We start from the raw sequence: 22,739 nt of genomic DNA, 5'->3' as shown, positions 1-22,739 counted from the left end.
CGTCACAAACACTGCTCCATAAATGACTAAATCAACACATTCCTCATCGCTTCTGTTCTGTCATTCAATACAGAAGAGTTTTCTTAGCAACAGGGTAAACTTCTTTATTCTGCTTAATGTAAATTTAGTTTTTTTATCTTTTTTTCATGAATTGCAGCCATAAAAATACAGTTTTCCAAAATGTTGTTTCACCAGCTTCGCATAAATAACACTCTGTAACACTGGGAACGAGAAGTAAACGCATCATGTGTCTACACATTTTGCACAGGTTACGAAATGTAAATAATCCGTTTCGCATGCAAATAATCTGTGACGTCACTGCATCTCATTAACAGGGTCACTGTGTCGATCTAGTGGATGCAAATTAAACCGTTATTTGCACGTCTAACAAACCCTTATTTGCATATATATATATAAAAATATAAATATATATAAATGCATTTATTTTTAAATTTCATACAGATATAATGTTGGGAGGAGCGCAAATGCGTCAACATGAGAGTTCGTGGTAAGTTTCGTTTCTGAGTAGAAGTCCTGCCCATCGTGATCCAGTCCCACCACACACACACTCACACACACACACACACACTCACACACCGAGAAACAGCAGAAAACATGTACAGAGAAGGTAATTAAAGATCACTTACTCGTTAGACAATTAGATCTGCATTGTTATGATTATCAGTGTATTCAGCTAACAAAACTATATTTTAAGAATGTTTCTATTAAGTTATGAAAACGTTATTTCTTAATGTTCTCTGAACGTTTAAAATAATTAGTTTATTGAAGTGTAATATTAGTAGCCTTTACTTTTACTTTAAAAATAAGAAAGCATACTTTCAGTCTACTTTTCATGTACTTCTCAGAAATATACTTTTATGTACTATACTCGACTAATAATGACCGAAAAGTCTAAGTATATTTGGCAAATATTGAATCTTTTAATCGAGATAAAATGTAATTAATTAATCTAAGTATACTTGGCGAAACATTGTTCTGTGTGTGTGTGTGTGTGGTTACAAGTGTTTTGTTACCGACATTCTTCAAAATAGCTTCTTTTGTGTTCAAAGTAGTATACTTAAAGTGCAAAAATAATATATAAATAATAGACTATAAGTATGATGTTGTTCACTTAAAGAAAACTTACAAGTATACTTGCAGTATAAAACAGTGTTGGGTATAAGTTACTCTAAAAAAAAGTAATTAATTACATTAGCTACTAATTACATCTTCATATGTTACAAACAGTACGATCACCACCAGAGGGCTCCCTCGCCTGCATATTAGTTTCTCCTGTTGTAAACTACATTTCCCATGAGCCCGTGCTCGGACTGATTACTGTGACTAATCTAACTCTGTTTTGTCCCGGCTGACATTATTGGGCGTTTCTATTCCTGTTCTGACTGCCTTCGTGTTTTGACTCTTGGACTTTTCTTGTTTACGGTTGTTTTCTGCCTGCCTCGCCCCTGTGCCGTATTTGACCACGAATTCTTATCTGCCCATGTGTTTGTCTAAGTGTTGCTCATGTTTGCCTGCTTGTGGTGTTATTATTAATAAAGCTGCAGATGGATCTAAACCCTTCAGAGTCATCGTTACATCAACAGTGTAATTAGATTACTGTACTAATTTCTCTCTCTAAAAAGTATTGCATCACTTATTACTTTCCAAATCCCACCTCGACCAAAACAAGGATAGACATCAAACAGTAGTATAGTACAAACGAAAAACGTAATTGTAAGCTAGTTGTGTACTCAAAGTTTACTAATGTTACACTTAAAATATACTTAAAAGTATACTTTTATACACTAAAAAGTGGGCCAGTTTAGTCCCAAGTAACTACATAAAGTATACTTGATAAAATACTTGAAATTTACTTAAGTATACTTAATAAATTAACGAAGTATACTTGTAAATATAATTGTATACAATTTTTTTGTATGGGCAGCAAACAAAAATATGTTTTTTTTTGTTTTGTTTTTTTGCTACCGTTGCCATTGATTTATGAAAATTAATATTTCTGAATGTTCTCTGAACGTTTAAAACATCCAGTTCATTATATGTTTAAACACATTTTACGTTAAGGGAATGATGCATGATGGGAATGTTCTCTGAATGTTCTCTGAATGTTCTGAAACAAGTAATGGAGTTAATAAGGAGCAAGGCCACGCCTCCACCAGTCAGCTCGTTCCCCATCTGCATGTCTGAACCAACCTTCACAGCACCGTTTGTCTCATCAAGATTATTTCATCTTTATACAGCATCCACTAACACTTCAGTAACTTTAAACTTCGAGCCCTCAATGCTTCCGGCATTCGCACGTGACCCTCTCATCATCACTCGTGACGTCACTACACAGCCTCCACAACGGCCTCAGCCAGCAGTATCTGCGCCACCTAGTGGAGACCAAGCTCAATTTCCATCAACATCTGCTCCTACTTCAGATATAAAATCCCATATTATTACATCCTTTTTTTAATCCTTATGCTCACAAACAGCTCCAAATCCTCACGGACATTCATCCTTTCATCTCACCATACATTCCTCTGCCCTTCCTTCTGCCATTAACAGCAGCACAGCTCCTGTTATTTCTGGTTCCTCTCAACCAACAAACCCAAATCAAGTCCCTTGTGCAGGAATTCTACCTCTTAATGAACCTTTTAAACCTCCTCTTATTCCTTCTTTTTTTCCAACTAATCCCCTACCGAATTTGCTTTAGCCTTCTCGATTTACAGAGGCATAATTTGCTCTATCCAGATTGAAGGACTGAGCTTGATGATTACCCATCAATCATTTTAGACATGGCCATTCGTTTCAAGGGACCGGCTTCTATAACTACCATGTTCTTTTTGCCACTCAAGCAGCAGGTCGGTTACAGCATACATGATGCTGAACTCTACTGTCGTATCTTCACAGCCCTGTCACATCCAGCCTCAATGTGCACTGTCATCACCTCCCTTCCCTCTCAACCCTCCTCCTCACGCAAAACATCGGTATTCAATAGATTATCTACAGCAGCCTCACCTCCTCCTATAATTCCAAAACCCCTCGACATACAGTCAACGTTCCTATTCCCAAAAGCATCAACAAAAGAGGATGATCGATCCTCTACCAACTAGGCAGAATAGTATGCAATAACTTTAACCAACACAGCTTCTCACTTTCCAACTGCAGACTCCTACACACCTGCTTCTTCTGTGGAGGCCCTCGTGCAAGGACCTCTTGCCCCCACAAGAGTTTTCTGTTTTCGTGGAATGGCACATCCTTCCTCTTATAATGACTATGTCACACAGCCAGAAGACATTCAGCCGTTCACAGATGCAGTGCCTTCCACCGGCTTCGGCGGCTACTACAGCGGCCGTTGGTTCGCTTCTGAATGGCCGCCTGAGTTTAGCTGTCTTGTTCAGCAGTCAGACGTTCCCTCATCCGTGCTTTACAAAATGTATCCCATCATCATAGAAGCCATCCTTTGGGGGCACGAATGGACCAGACATTCAATACTCATCCACTCAGCAGTTAGTCGAAAACATAAATAAAGGCAAATTTCGTTCCCCAGCTATCATGCAAGTAGTTCGCAAACTGACACTAATATCTGCTCAACACCAGCTCACATTCCGGGCTACAATAGCACAGCTGACTCTTTGTGCTGTTTTTCTTTTCAGAAGTTTAGAATCTTGGCTCTAGAAACAGACATCCATCCCACGCCAATTCCACCATTTTCAGCCACCATCTACAACTAAATCCGGAGTTGGAAGACATTTCATATGCTTCACGAGAAGCTATCCTCAATGGCCTTTGCCCAGAGTACCCTCTCTGCTTACCTGACTTTTAAGGCTTTCCACTCCTTCTACCAACTTCCAGTTCCTCTAATGTATATTTGGTCCTTCTGCAACTTCAAATCTGAGCGTCCTCCATTCCTACCCTAAGTCCTCCAGATACCTATCCAGAGTCAACTTTATCCACAAACTCGCCACTGGCAACCAATGCCACTTCATTTCTCATTCTCATATATCTATGCTCATTAAAGGTCTACGTAAACAAGAACCAGTCCTCATCGTTAAACGCTTGATATTAACTGCTGACCTTCTGAGCCAATGCATCCACACATTACGCTTGGGCTACTTGAGTCCATTCTTTGGCTTCCTGTGCTGCTCGAAATTTGCCCCATCAGCTTTCAATCCAGTCATTCATCCCAGCCTCTCAGACATCACTGCTCATACACCAGATTCTCTCATATACACTCTGAAGAAAAGTTTGGAGAGTCATTTCCCATTTACAATTTTCGCCCCAACTCCTTCCTCAGTCCTTATGAACTTTCGGAATACGTTCTTTCCAGATATGACAATCATTCATCTCCTCAAGAACCACTCTTTCTTGCAGAAAATGGGAAAATGGCCACAATTTGGTTTAACAAACACTTTCAAAATATTCTCAGCACCTTCGCCATATCTCCCGAACACTACTCCATCCATCCCTTCCAGATTAGAGCAGCCACGACAGCCGCCAGCATAGGCATTCCGGATGAGACAGTCAGAGTCCTAGGTCGCTGGTCATCTGAAGCATACCGTTCATACATCCATAATAATCTTAATGATCGCCGTCAAGCTCAAGCCCACATCAGCTCATTCAAACCTTTGGGTGTCTTCAAGTAACCCAGCTTACTACCTACCGAGATGAAGCCCCTACTTTGAGTCTCCCTGGTTAAGACTTCCTGATCAGCCAGACCGGAGATATGCCATCCTTTCCTTTCCCTTCCCATCCTTTTCAACCTGTCTTCATTCTAATAAAGTCTATTATCTGCATAGTTGTGGTGTGGTCCTTGCTAGTGAAGTAACATTTTTAAAAATCATTACACGAACATCCAATTAAAATGTTTCAGGAAAAAAGTATGTGAATACAATTTTTGGGCAAAATTTTGAGAACATTATTAAAGACCAGATAACACTGAACGAACCTATTAATATTACTGAAAGAATGTTTGTTCATAACTTTGAGAAAACGTTCTGAGAACATTAGCTGGGTTATTGTTAGTTTTCTCAACAATTTTCTTGATACTTTGGTTTTTCCTCAGGAGAAAAGATGCCACACAGTGATTGGAGGGAGAGTTCCAGCAGAAACTCAAACATAAAACGGAGAATCGCTCAAACCTCCCAAGGGTCATTTGGCAGTGATCAGTTCGCAGTAAATCCAGCACCGACTGAACTGCGCCTGGTTCTGCTGGGAAAAACAGGAGCGGGGAAAAGCGCGACAGGAAACACCATCCTGGGAAACAAATGCTTTGACGATGGATTGAGCATGAGCTCGGTCACAAAAGAGTGCAAGAGAGAATGTGCGACAGTGGAGGAACGAGAGCTGGTTCTTGTGGACACACCTGGTTTTTTTGACACAAACTTAACAGATGAAGAACTACAAGGAGAACTAATACGTTGCCTGGCTTTGTGTTCTCCAGGTCCTCATGCGTTTCTGCTCGTCATACCGATAGAGCGATACACAGAGGAGCAGCAGCGCACCATAGACATGATTCTGGAGATGTTTCATGAGGACGTCTCTCATCACACCATCCTCATATTCTCCCACGCAGATAGACTTCAAGGAGGATCCATTGAAGGGTTTATTTCAAAACAAAATCAAAAAGTCCAGGAGCTCGTGAAGAGATTTGGGAGGCGTTTTGTGGCTTTTGACAACACCAACCCTACAAACCGCCATCAGGTGAGTCGACTCCTGCAGAGGGTTGACAAGCTGCTCGCTCAAAATGAGAACCGTCACTTCATCAGTCCAATCATACAAGTCATGCAGGAAGCCCAGAAGATAATCGACAAGAAAATGCAAGCTGATATGGCTGAAAGAATGAAGCAAATCAAGCAAGAGGTCAGGAAACTGGCTGATGTTCGATGGCGTTTGTTTATTGCATCCATGAATGAAGAGAGGCAAGAAACAGAGAGAAAAAAGAAAAGGATACAAGGCAGGATTAAACAGATAGAGACGGATATAAAGAAAGAAGAGCAGAATGTGCAACCAATCCCAGAGAGACTGGAACGGTTCAGAGCATCTCTGAATAGAGAGCAGGTGAACATGAGAAGACTGGAGGAAAGAGAGATGGAGGAGGAGGAGGAGAGAATGGAAAGAGAAAATGAAGAAAAGGAAGACCTGGACATCTGGATCCAAGAAGAGGAGCAGAGAAGACTGAGTGAAGAAGGGCAGAACAATGAACTTCTCTCAAAACGCAATATGAAACTGCTGATTATGCTGTCCATGTTTATGCTGGGGGCCGGAGCTGCGTATGCACCTGCGCTCCTAGCGTTTCTGTTCCCTGCAGCTCCGGCTGTGGAAGTCGGATTGTCTGCCCAGATTTTGTCCACCTTGCTTGGTGCTGGAGCTGTAGAAAGCGGGAGTGTTTTTGGGACGCTCGCTCTAGTTGCAGTGAAATCTGCATCTGTAAAGCTGGCAGCGATGGCACAGTGCTGCATTCAGTGATCCGGTTATGATTGACAACCAAGATTCCACAATCAGTCAACCAAGTTCACAAATCAAGATTATGAAATAAGTTTTTAAATTTGGAAATTTAGATGAATTGAAAATATATTATACATGACAATGACAAATTTTTAATACATTTATACCGTGGTCTGTCTGAATACTCGATTCTGATTGGTTAGAAGGTGTCCGCTAAAACCTTCCAGGCAGTTTAATCACTGTTTTATAATAATTTATATTAATTTCATTGAAACTACACACACGTGTCACGTGACATCTCTCGTACAGAGATCGGCGCCGCGCACAGAAACTTGATGCGCCCCGTGACTTTTATTGCTGGATGATGACATCACTGATTTCTGCAGAGCTGCTGTATAGATAAATTAACTAAATTAATATAACTAATGATTTTGAAAATGGAAATGAATCAATACTTAACTTAATAAAGCTGGACAATAGAGCTTTATGATTAATCGCTAAAAGATCGCGATCTCGATTCAAAAACCCGCGCAATCTCATTCCTAAATGACCATTCTCCTGTGTCCATTAAACCTTTGATAAGGAGAGCAGTTGTCAGCTTCACAATTAGTCTTTTCGACCCCACAGTATCGTTATATCTCACAGAAGTACTGAGATATAATTGTCGGATATAAACACTGATGTCTATGCTAGCGATCAAAATAGATTTAATCACCTTTCGAAAGTAACAGTGGTGCTTCAACGACTGTATCGATTACATCGTTACGCCACCAGGTGGCGACAAGTGACATTTAATTTGTCAATGAATCATTCATTCAAGATATTTGTTCAAAAACGATGATTCTTCCAGTAGCTACTAGGCTTGTTCAAGATTCCTCGCTGCGCAGACCGATCGGTGTATGACATCAGAGAGCGACTGGAGAGCAAATGACTCCTTATGCTTTTGAATCACTCTCGCGGTACTTTGATGTCATACGCCGATCGGAGTATTTATTAGAGAGTCATTGAATCATTCATTCAAACTGATTTTTAAATGAAAAAAAAAGATTTTTTTTTTTTTAACATGAAGGCCAAGTATGGTAAAAATTCTATACTTTTGTTAATAATTTGTGCTCTGCATTTAACCCATCAGTTAGTGCACACACATTAGGAGTAGTGAGAAGTGAACACACACACATACACTGCAAACCGTGAACACACACCCGGAGCAGTGGGCAGACATTTTTGCTGTGGCACCCAGGGAGCGACTGGGGGTTCGATGTCTTGCTCAAGGACACTTAGTCATTTCTTGCCGGTATTGAGACTCGAACCCGCAACCTTTGGATTACAATTGTTGTTTAAATTAACAATCAATTAATCGATTAATCGTTAATTTAAACCTCTTAAATCCAAAGTGGGGGTGCTACTAAGTTAAATTACTTAACAACCACTTGCTTAACCAGAACAAAATAATAGTCGTTTTAAAGCTTAGAAGCTTATGGAATATGACCATCACTTGACAAGAGCTTTTAAATTTACTGACATATTATGACTGCTCTGTTTTCATAGCATAAAAAAACTGCTTTATTACACGAAAATGTGATCTGTAAAATCACAGTAGCCTACATAACAAACTGTTGTATACTGTTGAAAAGGTCTCAACTAGCAGAATCCAACAAGCGTATTTGTTTCAGTTAGAGACCAAACTATACCAAGTATTTGTATGAAATAATGTCGCTGCATGTAATCAAGTATACACATGATGCTTTTGCACCACGTTTTTGTTTGTAACTTCTCGAAATATTAGTAAACCATAGTAGATCTTTGGCGGATGTAGTACGTCTGAATTTGCATCGGGCCGTTCTTTGCCTCCATGTCGTGCGTTAAAATTGTTTAATGCACAGCTAGCCGTGGATTAGCCTTTTTTTTTTCTCTCACAATTGTGATATATAAATTTGGAGTTTTGGAGCAATTTGAAGTTATAAAGTCTGAACTGCAAGATTATCTCAGATAATTCTAAGGAAAAAAGTCGGAATTGTGAGATAAAAAGTAACAATTACCTTTTCTGAATATACAATAGTTCAACAAAGTGTTATACGTATTTTGATATGCAAGTGATTATTATCATGTTTATTGATTATAATCTGACTGGCACAAAAGGCACTTCCTTAATCATCCTCCAGGAAGTGACATCATTATCTGGGGGAATCAGAAGCACAACTTCAGTAAGTGTTATCAGTGGATCTGATGAATTTTGTGGTTGAATGTTTTGTGTTTGTCACTTAAGAAAAATCCATCCTGTTTGATCAAAGTACACAAAATCATTTTAATGCAACATTTTGAAAGTTGGTTAAAAACATGAAAGTTGATGATCTAAGGATTCTCAGTCTGTGTGTTACTGTAAGAGAGCAACCGTACATCTGTGCTGTTTTATTTTCTTTGTTTTTATAAGATTTAATTTTATAACCATTAGTCATTGTAGTTACATTTATTCATGTATTCATCATTTTATTATTATTGATTTATTTTGTTTTTATTTTTTATATCACTTATTATTTTACTTATTAAATGCTTGCTATAGTTTAATCTTCACGATTGTGTGGTTTGAAGGGATGTTTGTTTTCAAGAGTAGGAGATAAAAGAATGTCTCCATTTCAAGGTTTTTAACGTCACAGATGATGTGGTGAAGCAGGAATTTTCCATTGTTTTTGCTTTGGTATAATAACACTTGTTGGATTTTGTACTGGTCAGATGTAGTGAGCATTGAAACACACAGCTAAGATTATTCAATAAACTGCATTTATTATCATCACTTCGTCTGCTTCTGCTCTTCCCTGGCTGTCTCAGTCAAACTCTCAGGCTGATAGAAGACTTATATCTTCTGGCAGGGATTCGTATCTAATATATTTGATATTTCTGATGTGGAGATCCATCCGATGTAACATTTTGGCAAGATCTAACAAAGTGAACTTCAAGCTGACGTCCTCATGTAAGCTATTGCTAATCACAGAGCTTGAGCATGTTCAATTAAATCATCCTTAACCAAAGATGTGTCACATGCACTGACGTCATATTTAAGCTCTCTAATTTTCTGAAAATACTTGTTTCTTTACCTTGTGAACTGAGTGAAATACTTCACACTGCTGAAGAGAATAAACGTCAGTCTTCACCGGGTTAGTGAACATCGTTCAACGTGGGTTGCTTTCGATGGACATATTTTATGCACGAACACATTCTGATTCTGACAATCCTGACTTGAATATTTTCAATAATTTTCTATTCTTGGCTGAGCTTGAGATGAGTCCAATTTAACTCATATCCTGATGTAATGGTCTATATATTACAAACTTAACAGGAGATTTTTATAAAATGTATTTTCACTCTTAAAAATAAAGGTTTCAAAAGTGGGTTTTTCACAGTGATGCCATAGAAGAACCTTTTGGTTCCCCAAAGAACCTTTCAGTGATCAGTTCTTAAAAGAATCTTTTTTTTTTCTTATTGTGAACAATATTTTAATAACCTAAAAAACCTTTTGTGCATTTGAAAGGTTCTTTATGGAACCATCAATGCCAATAAAGAACCTTTATTTTTAAGATTGTTAATTGCTATCTTCTAAGTTACTTAAAAGATTAAGGCAGTTATCAAAGTTTGATGTTGTTTAATTTTCCAAAAAAAGATGATAAATGTTTACATGATTTGTTACATTTAATTTGAGCCATATACAGTGGGGTTCAGGTCTGGAGATTGGGCTGGACATGACAGGGTCTTGATCTCATGGTCCTCCATCCACAGCCTTATTGGCCCGGCTGTGTGGCATGGAGCACTGCTCTGCAGGAAAAAACAATCCTTTGCCAGAACAATTTTTCTTCCAGCTTCTGACAGAGAGCTGCATGAGCTCACGGCGCCATCTACAGGACACCCTTAGCATCTTAGCCAGGGTTCAAAGCATAGTATGTAGTCCATAGCAAGTATATAAATATATATATATAGTGGCTGTTTCAATGGGCCGCTATACGTAAACCATCCGCCATATTGGAATGGTCAAAGCCGGACTTCAGCAGATGATTTTGCTAAACTAACACAATACTACAAGACGAAAGCATCAGCTAACACATTAAAAAGTTACTAAAGTAAAAACATAAAAAAGTACCACAGTAATAAAAACCAGTAATTTTGAGTTAATACATATAAAAACGCAAAACAACACGTTCTCACCTGTGAAAGGTTTTTCCATTTCTTCTGAGATTTAAATCTCAGTGGTTTCACAACCAGAAGCTGCACAATGTTGTGGGATCACTGATTCTTACTGTGAGCGACGACACGCTGACTGATCCAAGATGGCGGGCGCGCCATCAGTTTTTGTTGATTAAAGGGTTATTACACCAAAAAATGAAAATTCTGTCATCATTTACTGACCCTGATGTCATTCCAAACCCGTAAGCCTTTTGTTCATCTTCAGAACACAAATAAAGGGTGCGTCTCGATCAGCTCCCCAGTTCAGTAGTCAGGGCACTGATCAGGGAATCAGCCTCATTCATTTACATGATATACAACTGCATCTCAATAAATTAGAATGTCATGGAAAAGTTCATTTATTTCAGTAATTCAACTCAAATTGTGAAACTCGTGTATTAAATAAATTCAGTGCACACAGACTGAAGTCTTTGGTTCTTATAATTGTGATGATTTTGGCTCACATTTAACAAAAACCCACCAATTCACACTTTCAATAAATTAGAACACTTCATAAGATCAATAAAAAAAAGGATATTTTAAACAGAAATGTCAGGCTTCTGGAAAGTATGTTCATTTCTATGCACTCAATACTTGGTTGGGCCTCCTTTTGCATGAATCACTGCATCAATGCGGCGTGGCATGGAGGCGATCAGCCTGTGGCACTGCTCAGGTGTAATGAAGGCCAGGTTGCTTTGATAGCGGCCTTCAGCTCATCTGCATAGTTGGGTCTGGTGTCTCTCATCTTCCTCTTGACTATAGATTCTCTATGGGGTTCAGGTCAGGTGAGTTTGCTGGCCAATCAAGCACAGTAACACCATGGTCATTGAACCAGCTTTTGGTACCTTTGGCAGTGTGGGCAGGTGCCAAATCCTGCTGGAAAATGAAATCAGCATCTCCATAAAGCTTGTCAGCAGAAGGAAGCATGAAGTGCTCTAAAATCTCCTGGTAGATGGCTGCGTTGACTGTGGACTTCAGAAAACACAGTGGACCAACACCAGCAGATGACATGGCAGCCCAAATCATCACTGACTGTGGAAACTTCACACTGGACTTCAAGCAACATGGTTTCTGTGCCTCTCCACTCTTCCTCCAGACTCTGGGACAGTGATTTCCAAATGAAATGCAAAATTTACTTTCATATGAAAAGACGACTTTGGACCACCGAGCAACAGTCCAGTTCTTCTTCTCCTTAGCCCAGGTAAGACGCTTCTGACGTTGTCTTTGGTTCAGAAGTGGCTTGTTATGACAGTTGTAACCCATTTCCTGAAGACGTCTGTGTGTGGTGGCTCTTGATGCACTGACTCCAGCTTCAGTCCACTCCTTTTGAAGCTCTCCTAAGTTCTTAAATCGGCTTCGCCTGACAATCTTCTCAAGCCTGCGGTCGTTCCTTTCACTTGTACACCTTTTCCTACCACACTTTTTCCTTCCAGTCAACTTCCCATGAATATGCTTTGGCACAGCACTCTGTGAACAGCCAGCTCTTTCAGCAGTGACCCTCTGTGGCTTACCCTCATTGTAGAGGGTCTTGATGATGTCTAGTCAGCAGACTTCCCCATGACTGCTGTTGGGATTACTGACCTAAACCCAGTATTTATACCCTGAGAATGGTCATTTAGTAGAACTTGAAATTAAATATTCTAATAATTTGAGATACTGATTTTTTGATTTTGATGAGCAGAAAGCTGTAATCATCAAAATGAAAACAAAAAAGTCTGGAAATATTTTACTTTATGTCTAATAAATCTAGAATATATTTAAGTTTTACTTTTTGAATTAAATTACAGAAAAAGAAAAAACTTTTTCATGATATTCTAATTTATTGAGATGCACCTGTACTGATTCACGACATAGGGAGCTGATTGAGACGGAGGGAAAGATATTTTTAATTAAATCTGTGTGATTTCTGTACGCAACTACCACTTTGACACTTCAAAAAGTTCATAAAGAGATCATAAAAGTTAAATTGAGTGGTTTAGTCAAAATTTTCTCAACTCGATCGCTTTGCGCCTGATGACTGCAATTCCTCATATTCTCATGTGCTCAAGTTCAGTGTGTTCCTGTGATCTTCTATACACTCAAGTCCCTCCGTCAGTTTCACCTGTTCTCTTCAGCAGAAGGACGTCTGACAGATGAACCTGAATGAACTGAAGAACATGATCATCATGGCAAACATCAGAGGTGTGAATGCTGTGAATGCCAAACCACTGTGTGTGTGTGTGTGTGTGTGTGTGTGTGCGTGTGTGTTTGAGAGTGTTTAAGTAGTAATACTACCTAATAGTGAAAATGTGACCTACATAGTGATCATGAGTCATCCACTCAACAGTCAGAATCCGTTACAGCTTGAATCCATTGTACATGTATAAAAATGAAAAGGGAATCATGATTAATGATTAAAATAATTCAGCAGTTTCATCACAATTCCCTGAGGAAATAACAGACGACACACACAGTCTTCATGTCAGTATATCCAGTCGTTCTGTTTTAATACAAAGTCGACATATCTACACACATGATCTGAAATCAATAAGCAGAGAAAAGTGAACCACTACGTCATCAGCACTCGGCCCACGTTCACTCACCGCTCGTCTGATCAATTGTTGCTTTGACAGCTGATTGAGGGGTTATTTGTGTGCTTTCGTCTTTAAAGGAACATTTTAATTAGTGAGAATCGTGTCTCAATGTCTGAATGTGCTTTAACTTCATGAGAGAAAAACTCTGTGCTGATGCAGATCGGCGTCTCGCTGACTAGTATTGAGCTGGTAAAACGGTACAGTGATGCATCAGATGCTGAAACCACGCTTCTCTGATGTGCTGACCGAACAGGACCATTAATCCGCTGATATTTGGTCATGTTTGAGATTAAACCGCATTCACTTTGGCCAACAGAAGCAGTTTTGTGTAAAGGTGTGATCACATTAGTGAAATTTTGCAGGTCAAAAACTATTTTCTATTGCGATGCATAACACAAATCCACGCAACCAACTTGAACAATTTGCGAAATGTGCTTTTGTGAAATTTGCATGTATTCCTATTGAAACGACTGTATTTCGCTCCTTGAAAAGTCGCACAACATCTGTAAATGTGACTATGCCTTAAATCTCACTTGCTATCAATACATTTATCAGCCATCCATCACATTTCAGTCAATCATGTTAACATGGTATTACCCTGGTAGTTTTTGTTGGGTTGAATTAGTGCAGTTTACCACGGTGCATCACTGTATTCAAAACTTGATCTGAGGTTCTCTGGGCTCTTCAAACCTGCGTGTGCTTCAACTCACTTTGTTTGACTGATTATGCCATTAATGCTGATGAGGAACATGTGTAATATCTCGGTTTGCGATACGTCACGACTGGACTGATTCGGTGCGGTTTGGGCTCCGGAGGGCCGCGGGCCGTTGGCTTCCTCTAGAACAATCAGTGCACAGGAAATATCAAAATATCTGAGAGGGTTACGAAGCACAACACTGTACATCTGAGCCATGTACAGTCACATTAGCTGGCCAACTACACCACAGCTCACAAATTATATTGCCATAAAAATCATGTAAATAAATAGATCCTTAAAAATTCAAGCATAATATCAACAAAATGAAATAAAAAATCAGGTCGATTAAATATTTGACAACAACGATAAGGCTCACTTCACGTCTCCGAACCGGCTCGTTTCCTGCGCTACTCCTAAACATCACGCCTCGGCTAAACTAAACATGACAGGAAGAGTTTCGCTGCGAGAACGGGTCAAACAGACGAGCAGAAACCGCCGTCCGGACATCTGTTTGAGGGGAAATGGGCGAGGACAACGATCTAGATCTGATTCAGTGACTGGAAATACTGGGGAACGGACCTCGTCTTCGCCCACGATCCCTCCTCGCCGTGTCTAGAATGTGCGTGCTGAATCGCTTATATGTTTTGGGCTGAATAATCGTCCCTCTTCCGTCTCACCATAAAGACTAGGCGTAGAACATTATGCCACAGCTGAAAGGAGCAAAAGAACATGATACAGATACGAGATTCAAGCATTGAAAACTCCCTTGGCCACCCAAACACGGCGTAAGCAGCATATAGTCATGTAGAGACACACCGAAATACAGTATTCACAGGAGTTCAGTCCGTCTGGTCCACGAGCTCCGGAGCAGAGATTACATCACGTCGACGCGTTGGCTGCGGTTCTGCGGTCGCTCCGTTAGGCACAGAAGGTAGGAGATCTGCGGTCCGGATGGCAACGATGACTCGCGTTCCCTTCGTTCACACTAACTCACGTCTGACGTTGGCAAATACAGTTTGAAGAAACTCCCACTGAAGGGTGCAGCAATTATCCAGGCTTTTGATTTCATAGTTTCTTTTTTTTGTTGTTGTTGTTTTGCTTTAAATAGATTTTGTACATGTAATATTTTCCTCTTGTTACGAAGAAGATCTTCATCCACAGTTTAATATTTCTAAAAAGCCGACCACAACATTAATATCAATATTTGAACACTGAGGTAATAGTTTGCGTCTCCGGAGGTTCTGAGAGAACATCTGCGCTGTATGAGTTTGTTCCTCTGCGAGTGTTTGTGGGGTTGTTGAGGGGGAAGGTTTGACATGTTGGTGTTCTTCTTCTCTTATGTTGCATAGTGATCAAAACTTCCAAGGTACTCCAGACCGGCCTGATAGCAGAACTGATACTCGTCCTGCGGACAGACAGACAGACGGCTGTGATGAACACTCGACGTCACTGATCTAAACCAGTTCTGCTCCTGCAGGGTTCAGCTTCACTCCTGAATCATCTGATGAAGATCATCACAGACAGGTGTGTGTTGATCTGAACTCTGCAGGAACAGGACTGGACGCCTCTGGACTGAAGTGACCTTAAATAAAACATTCATTTTTAAGAGTTTTTTGTTCATCTGATTATCCCTGCATGTCCCTGTTCAGCACTAGTACATTATATTCTGTGTTTGACATAATAAAAAAGTGACTAAATGTACATTTTCTGACGGAAATGTGAGTGGTGCTTGCCGTAGCAAAACTCTGCACTAGACAGTTGCTCGGGTGTTCTGGGTTGTTGCTAGGCAATTACTATGGTGTTCTGGGTGGTTGCTAGGGTGTTGTGGATTGTTGCTGGGCAAATGCTATGTGGTTGCAATGCAGTTACTAAGGTGTTCTGGATGATTGCTAGGGTGTGGTTGCTAGGCAGTTGCTAGGGTGTTGCCATGTGGTTGCTAGGCAGCTGCTAGAGTGTTCTAGGTGGTTGGTAGGGTGTTGTGGGTTGTTGCTAGGCAAATGCTATGTGGTTGCAATGCAGTTACTAAGGTGTTCTGGATGGTTGCTAGGGTGTTAGGAGTGCCAGGCAGTTGCTAGGATGTTGTGGGTAGTTGCTAGGGTGCACCTAGGCAGTTGTTAAGGTATTATGAGTCGTTGCTAGGGCGTTGCTATGTGGTTGCTAGGGTGTTGCCATGTGGTTGCTAGGCAGCTGCTAGAGTGTTCTAGGTGGTTGGTAGGGTGTTGTGGGTTGTTGCTAGGCAAATGCTATGTGGTTGCAATGCAGTTACTAAGGTGTTCTGGATGGTTGCTAGGGTGTTAGGAGTGCCAGGCAGTTGCTAGGATGTTGTGGGTAGTTGCTAGGGTGCACCTAGGCAGTTGTTAAGGTATTATGAGTCGTTGCTAGGGCGTTGCTATGTGGTTGCTAGGGTGTTGCCATGGGGTTGCTAGGCAGCTGCTAGAGTGTTCTAGGTGGTTGGTAGGGTGTTGTGGGTTGTTGCTAGGCAAATGCTATGTGGTTGCAATGCAGTTACTAAGGTGTTCTGGATGGTTGCTAGGGTGTTAGGAGTGCCAGCAGTTGCTAGGATGTTGTGGGTAGTTGCTAGGGTGCACCTAGGCAGTTGTTAAGGTATTATGAGTCGTTGCTAGGGCATTGCTATGTGGTTGCTAGGGTGTTGCCATGGGGTTGCTAGGCAGCTGCTAGGGTGTTCTGGGTGGTTGGTAGGGTGTTGTGGGTTGTTGCTAGGCAAATGCTATGTGGTTGCAATGCAGTTACTAAGGTGTTCTGGATGGTTGCTAGGGTTTTCGGAGTGCCAGGCAGTTGCTAGGATGTTGTGGGTAGTTGCTAGGGTGCACCTAGGCAGTTGCTAAGGTATTATGAGTCGTTGCTAGGCAGTTGCTAGGGTGTTGCCATGTGGTTGCTAGGCAGCTGCTAGGGTGTTCTGAGTGGTTAGTAGGGTGTTGTGGGTGGTTGGTAGGGTGTTGTGGGTTGTTGCTTGGCAAATGCTATGTGGTTACGAAGGTGCTCTGGATGGTTGCTAGGCTGTTCTGAGTGATTGGTACGTAATTGCTACATGGTTGCCAGCCAGTTACAAGGATGTTGTGGGTGCTGCTAGGGTGCTCTTAGGCAGTTGCTAGGGTGTTCTGTGTATTTGCATTATCGATCGTTGCTATGGCATTGCTAAGTGGTTACTAGACAGTTACTATGGTGATGTTCTGGGTGGTTGTAAGGGTGTTGCTAGGTTGTCCTGGGTGGTTGCAAGTGTGTTGCTAGGGTGTTTGTGGGTGGTTGCATGGGTTTTGCTAGGCAGTTGCAAGGGTGTTCTCAATGGTTGATAGGGTGTTGCTAGGACATTGTTATGTGGTTGCTAAGCAGTTTCTAGGGTATTCTGGCTGGCTGCTAGGCATTTGCTAGGGTGTTCTGTGTATTTGCTAGGGTGTTATCAGTGGTTGCTATGCAATTGCTATGTGGTTGCTAAACAGTTACTATGGTGATGTTTTGGGTGGTTGTAAGGGTGTTGCTAGGTTGCCCTGGGTGGTTGCAAGGGTGTTGCTAGGCATTTGCTAGGGTGTTTGTGGGTTGTTGCAAGGGTTTTGCTAGGCAGTTGCAAGGGTGTTCTCAGTGGTTGCTAGGACATTGTTATGTGGATGCTAGGCAGTTCCTAGGGTATTCGGAGTGGTTGCTAGATAGTTGCTAGTGTGTTCTGGGTGGTTGCTAGGGTGTTGCCGTGTATGTCTTTGTTTATCACTAGCACAGTTTATCGCTATAGGGTTAGGGCTACATAAAAACTTTCTCAATAACAGTAGGAATCATAGTATTTGTGGTACTTTGGGTCTGAGGGAGGAAATATGTTCTACAGGAGGTTGAACAGAAACTGTCCTGAGAAGAGCCGAGATCTTCTCCAGACTCACAGGTCGATGATGAACAGTGTTTGACGGCTGTGACGTGTGTTTACTGTACCTCAGTCTGCACCATCGCCGGCCGTTGTGTGCGCAGCATTTTGACGGTCTGGAAGATGTCGACGGCGCCCTCGTAACGCATCCGCTCCAGCACGATACTGAGAGTGATGAACACACCTGTGCGCCCGACGCCCGCACTGACACAGAGAGAGAGAGACGAACACTGAGTGTGTGTGTGTGTGTTTACAGTGTGACTGTGATCAGTGCAGATACATCAGTGATGGCTATCAGTCTAGTGTTAGTCGAGTCCAAGTATCATCATCACCTGCAGTGCACTGTGATTGGTCCATCCTGACCGAACTGCTCCTTGGTTTTATGCACCTGTCCAATGAAATCAATGAAACCCTCCCCTGACTTTGGAACACCTTGTTCTGGCCAATCAGTGAACTGAAACTGTCTGACGGTTCTGGACTGTCCATCCTATGGAGAAAAAGACAATGAGTCAGAACATCTGCAGATCTGAGCTGCTGTGAGAATCCTGAGACACATGATGTCAGCGTCATGAATCTAATCCCTCAGTCTCTCTTCATGAGGATTCATGAGTGTCATGTGTTTCTAGGGCATTGCTAGGGGGCAGTTGCTGAAGTATTCTAGGTGGTTGCTAAGCAGTTGCTAAATTGGGTGTTCTGGGTGGTTGCTAGGGTGTTGTGGGTGGTATTGCTGTGGTTGCTAGGGTATTGCTAGGCTGTACTGGGTGGCTGGTATGGAGTTGCTAGGGTGTTCTAGGTGATAATAGAGGAGTCAACCCTGTTACCAATCAGACTGTATTCACTAAAGTAATGAACTATCCCATTAATTAAAAACAATCTAATCCTCCTTTCGGCACACAAAGTTAAATTCTCATTAAATTCAGTGTTCAATCCAGGCTCAGTCGGCTCAGTTCTCCTCTGTGATGCTCTGGTGCTTCATAACATGATCTGAATGATCATACCGCGGTAAACGACGGCCTGTACTCACCCTGGCGTCGGTGACTTTGAACTCTCTCAGGATGTACTGCGGCATGTTGTATTCTGCCATGGGATCCACCACGAAGTACTGATATCGAGCCGAACGCTCCGCCGGCCAGTACTGATGACACTTCTCCTGTCGACACACAGAAGTTACTGCAACTGCTCATTTCAACCAAAATTAGGATGAAAAATCTTCATTGACAACCTTTGTTTCCATGGCTAAGACGAGACGACACCGACATCATTATGACTGTTATTAAGATATGAGTAAGTTTTCATTGACTAAAACTAGAGTAAAGTTCCCAGACTTTTAGTCAACTAAAACGTAGGATAAGTTGACTAAATATGATAAAACTAAATCTCACACAAGACTAAGAGTAAGGCTAAATTAAAAACAGCTGATAAAATGAGCACAAGTTGGAGTGTGTGAGCTTCTCACCCGTCCCATCTCGCGCAGTTTGGTCAGCATCACCACGATGGTGGAGTTGTGTTCCCACAGCATCCGCCAGAAGTCCTCCGTGGTCTCCGCCAGCGGCCCCTGCGTCGCGATATACGCCTTCTGCTGCCTGAAGACACACGGACACTGCGTGACGCGACACACCTGCACAACTATCTGCTGTATGACACACATTCAGTCTGAAGCTGGAGTCCAGATCTAAATGATGGTTCAGGTGAACCTTTAGCGCTTTATACAGTACAGACCGTTTCAAAGCCGCTTCACAGTAAAAAACTGAATCAATGATTCAAACTTCATCAAATATGAGACAAATTCAGCTGTGCAGAAGATGATAGAGTCATTATTCAGATCAGTTCAGTTCACGTTTTGAACTGCAGGTAAAGTCTACCTGTATCCGTCGATGAAGCTGGCGTTGATATAGTCGGACCCTTCCAGGCCTCTGATTGGCTGCAGACACACGCGTGTGGTTTCGTACGGCATGATGTTCACCAGCCGGTTCTTGAATTTGTTGCAGGGCAGATTAGCGCTGACGAACCGGGAGGTGTGTGCTTTAGTGTTGGCCAGACGCTGACAGACACAAACACATCAGAATAAGGTGAAGCAGGTCACGGGGGTCACGGCTGCGGTCACCACAGTGTAACGGGAACCAACACCCTCAAACTTTATGTTTGGTATATGAAAGTCACATTAAAACTGTCCTGGAAACACTTCAACAGGCCTCCATGGTTTATTTTAACTGCTTATAACCACTATTTATGTACTACGCAAACTTAATCTCAAATTGATGTGCAGTAAAATATGAAATTTCATTATAAAAACATGAATTACATATTCAAATTCTTTTGATCCAAACAGTGAAATAAACAAAACATTTATATTTATTGTATGGAAATGATGTATCTACACTACTGGTCAAAGGTTTAAAATAATTCATATTTATTAATGTTTTTTAATGTCTCTTCTGCTCATCAAGGCTGTATTTATTTGATCAAAAATACAGTAAAAACAGTAAAATATATTATTCCAATGCAAATCAGCTGTTTTCTATGTGAATATATAGTAAAATATAATTTATTCCTGTGATCAAAGCTGAATTTTCAGCATCATTACTCCAGTCTTCAGTGTCACATGATCCTTCAGAAATCATTCTAATATGATGATTTGATGCTCAACAAACATTTATAATTATTATCAGTGTTGAAAACAGTTTTTGTGGAAATTGTCATACATTTATTATTCTTATTGAAAGCAGTTTTTGCTCCTTAATATTTGTATGTAAACCGTGATTCACTACCATTCAAAAGTTTGCATTAAAATAAAAAATAAAAAGATATTAATACTTTTATTCATCAAGGACACATTAAATTGATCAAAAATGATAATAATCATAAATATTTCTTGAGCATCAAATCATCATATTAGAATGATTTCTGAAGGATCATGTGACACTGAAGACTGGAGTAATGATGCTGAAAATTCAGCTTTGATCACAGAAATAAATTACACTTTACTATATATTCACATAGAAAACATTTATCTTAAATTAGAATAATATTTCACTGTTTTTACTGTATTTTTGATCAAATAAATGCAGCCTTGGTGAGCAGAAGTGACAAAATATCTTTTTGTTGTTTGTTGATCAAGGAGGAGAAACACACGTGATGTGTGAAAAGTACAATCAAGCTCAATATCACTTCTAATGTGTGTCATTATTAGTCGATAATGAACCTTGAACTCCAGCTCCATTCCGCTCACGTGTTCTCCCGCCTCCACCTGCGACAGCGTCTGTATGTAGGAGTACAGGCTCCGCGCCGCCACCTCCGTGTTCCCGCAGGCCACGGCCTCCAGCAGCGCCTCGTGGATGAAGCCGTACTGATCCTCCGTCTGCACCATGTAGTTCCTCTGCGAGCGCATCAGGGTCACGTGACCGTACACGTCCACCGTCCGCTCGTGACGGATGCGCTCCAGCATGGCGTCGATCACTATGAAGCAGCCGGTGCGGCCCACGCCAGCGCTGAGACAGGAAAACACCACGGTATAATTCCCCTGATCTGTTTCTGGCTACTGATATCTGATTTACAGACGCATTCATCTGACACAACAGAGCACAGTGGGATTATACAGTTTAATAACTTCAATAACTGTAATCTATAATCCAGATTACAGAGGAACACGCATGATGCCGAACATGCATGAGGAAACACTGCTGTAATCTGGGTGTGTGAAGATACTAAACTACTATGAAAGTGTGTGTGTGTGTGTGTGTGTGTGTGTGTGAGTGTGAGTGTGTGTGTCAGTGTGAGTGTGTGTGTGTCTGTGTTTGTGTGTGTGCTTGTTTTTGTGATTTATGAGGACACAAATGTGTATAATGACATGGGTATTACACTGGTATTACGACGTAAACATGAAATATGAGGACATTTCATGAGTCCTCATATTTAAAATAGCTTTAAAAACATACTAAACAATGTTTTATTAAAAATGTGAAAATGCAGACAGTTTCCTGTGATGGGTAGAGTTAGTGTAGGGGAGAGAACGTACAGTTTGTACAGTATAAAAACCATTACACCTATGGAGAGTCCCCACTAAGATAGCAAAACAAACCTGTGCGTGTGTGTGTGTGTGTGTCTGATAATGATGCTTGCAATCAATTGAATCAATTGCTTCAAAATGTCAAAATGATTCACTCTTTTGAATCGCTCTAAACGGCACACGCTGGCGACTCCTGCTGGTCAGATCGGTGTTAATGCAATGAAAACTGCATGTAAAAACACCTTTTAAAAACAACTGCAAATGTTTCATTGAAAATGTAATTATTAAATGCAATTAACAAATCATCCAATACCATTAAATATGAAGTGTTTGTATAATATGTGTTATTTTATTCAATTGTAGGGCTTGTTTATGCAGAGTTTGATTAGTCAGGCCTCTTCCTTTTTATTATACAAATGTCTCATTAAAAAATGTCTACAAATGTATAAAACTGATCTGAGATCAGGTAGACACTAGTTCATGGGTTCACAGAGATCATCGCACCCTCACGGGAACGTTTCTAAACAGTAATGACGTAACATCAGTTTGATATGTGCTTGGAAACAAATGATTAAAGGGACAGTTCACCCAAAAATGAAAATTATCCCCTGGTTTATTCACCATCAAGCCATCCTGGGTGTATATGACTATCTTCTTTCAGACGAACACAATCAGAATCAGAATCACAATCACAATCAGAAATATATTTAAATATATATATATTTTTTTTTTTTTGAAGACCAAAAAAATTGCATCCATCCATCATAAATATAATCCATACGGCTCCAGGGGGTTAATAAAGGCCTTCTGAAGCGAAGTGATGCATTTTTGTAAGAAAAATATCCATATTTAAAACTTTATAGGATGAAAATCAAGGGATAATTTTCATTTTTGGGGGAACTGTCCCTTTAACAAGCTTTTGGAGCTTCATGA

At 40.8% G+C, this 22,739-nt stretch overlaps 2 protein-coding genes across 10 annotated transcripts in view; one reads left to right on the top strand and one right to left on the bottom strand.

Moving 5' to 3' along the window:
* The first annotated feature begins 43 nt into the window (after positions 1-43).
* On the top strand, positions 44-9,241 carry LOC127496434 (GTPase IMAP family member 9-like). Of its 2 annotated transcripts, XR_007925351.1 has the most exons (3): positions 44-628; positions 5,069-8,856; positions 8,903-9,241. XR_007925351.1 is itself a non-coding variant. In XM_051864231.1 (2 exons), exons 1-2 carry the CDS (start codon positions 616-618, stop codon positions 6,469-6,471), a joined length of 1,416 nt encoding a protein of 471 aa, XP_051720191.1. In that variant the 5' UTR covers positions 44-615; the 3' UTR covers positions 6,472-9,241. The 2 variants fall into 2 exon arrangements, 1 of the variants encoding a protein (XP_051720191.1); XM_051864231.1 differs by having other exon boundaries at positions 5,069-9,241.
* Positions 9,242-13,117: 3,876 nt separating this feature from the next.
* ptprsb (protein tyrosine phosphatase receptor type Sb) overlaps positions 13,118-22,739 on the bottom strand; it is a 73,320-nt gene continuing 63,698 nt past the window's right edge. For all 8 annotated transcript variants that reach the window (XM_051863808.1, XM_051863755.1, XM_051863782.1 and 5 more), the window contains 7 exons: positions 21,003-21,288; positions 19,663-19,841; positions 19,257-19,383; positions 18,825-18,950; positions 18,133-18,287; positions 17,869-18,004; positions 13,118-15,337 (listed from right to left, as the gene is read on the bottom strand). In XM_051863808.1, coding sequence (XP_051719768.1) covers positions 15,269-15,337; positions 17,869-18,004; positions 18,133-18,287; positions 18,825-18,950; positions 19,257-19,383; positions 19,663-19,841; positions 21,003-21,288 — 1,078 coding nt within the window. In that variant the 3' untranslated portion in view covers positions 13,118-15,268. The remainder of the gene's footprint in view (positions 15,338-17,868; positions 18,005-18,132; positions 18,288-18,824; positions 18,951-19,256; positions 19,384-19,662; positions 19,842-21,002; positions 21,289-22,739) is intronic.

Source organism: Ctenopharyngodon idella, chromosome 2, assembly GCF_019924925.1.
Source record: "Ctenopharyngodon idella isolate HZGC_01 chromosome 2, HZGC01, whole genome shotgun sequence".
In the NCBI taxonomy this organism is placed as follows: domain Eukaryota; kingdom Metazoa; phylum Chordata; class Actinopteri; order Cypriniformes; family Xenocyprididae; genus Ctenopharyngodon; species Ctenopharyngodon idella.
Note: the sequence above shows the minus strand (reverse complement) of the source record. Positions and strands in the feature narration are given on the sequence as shown.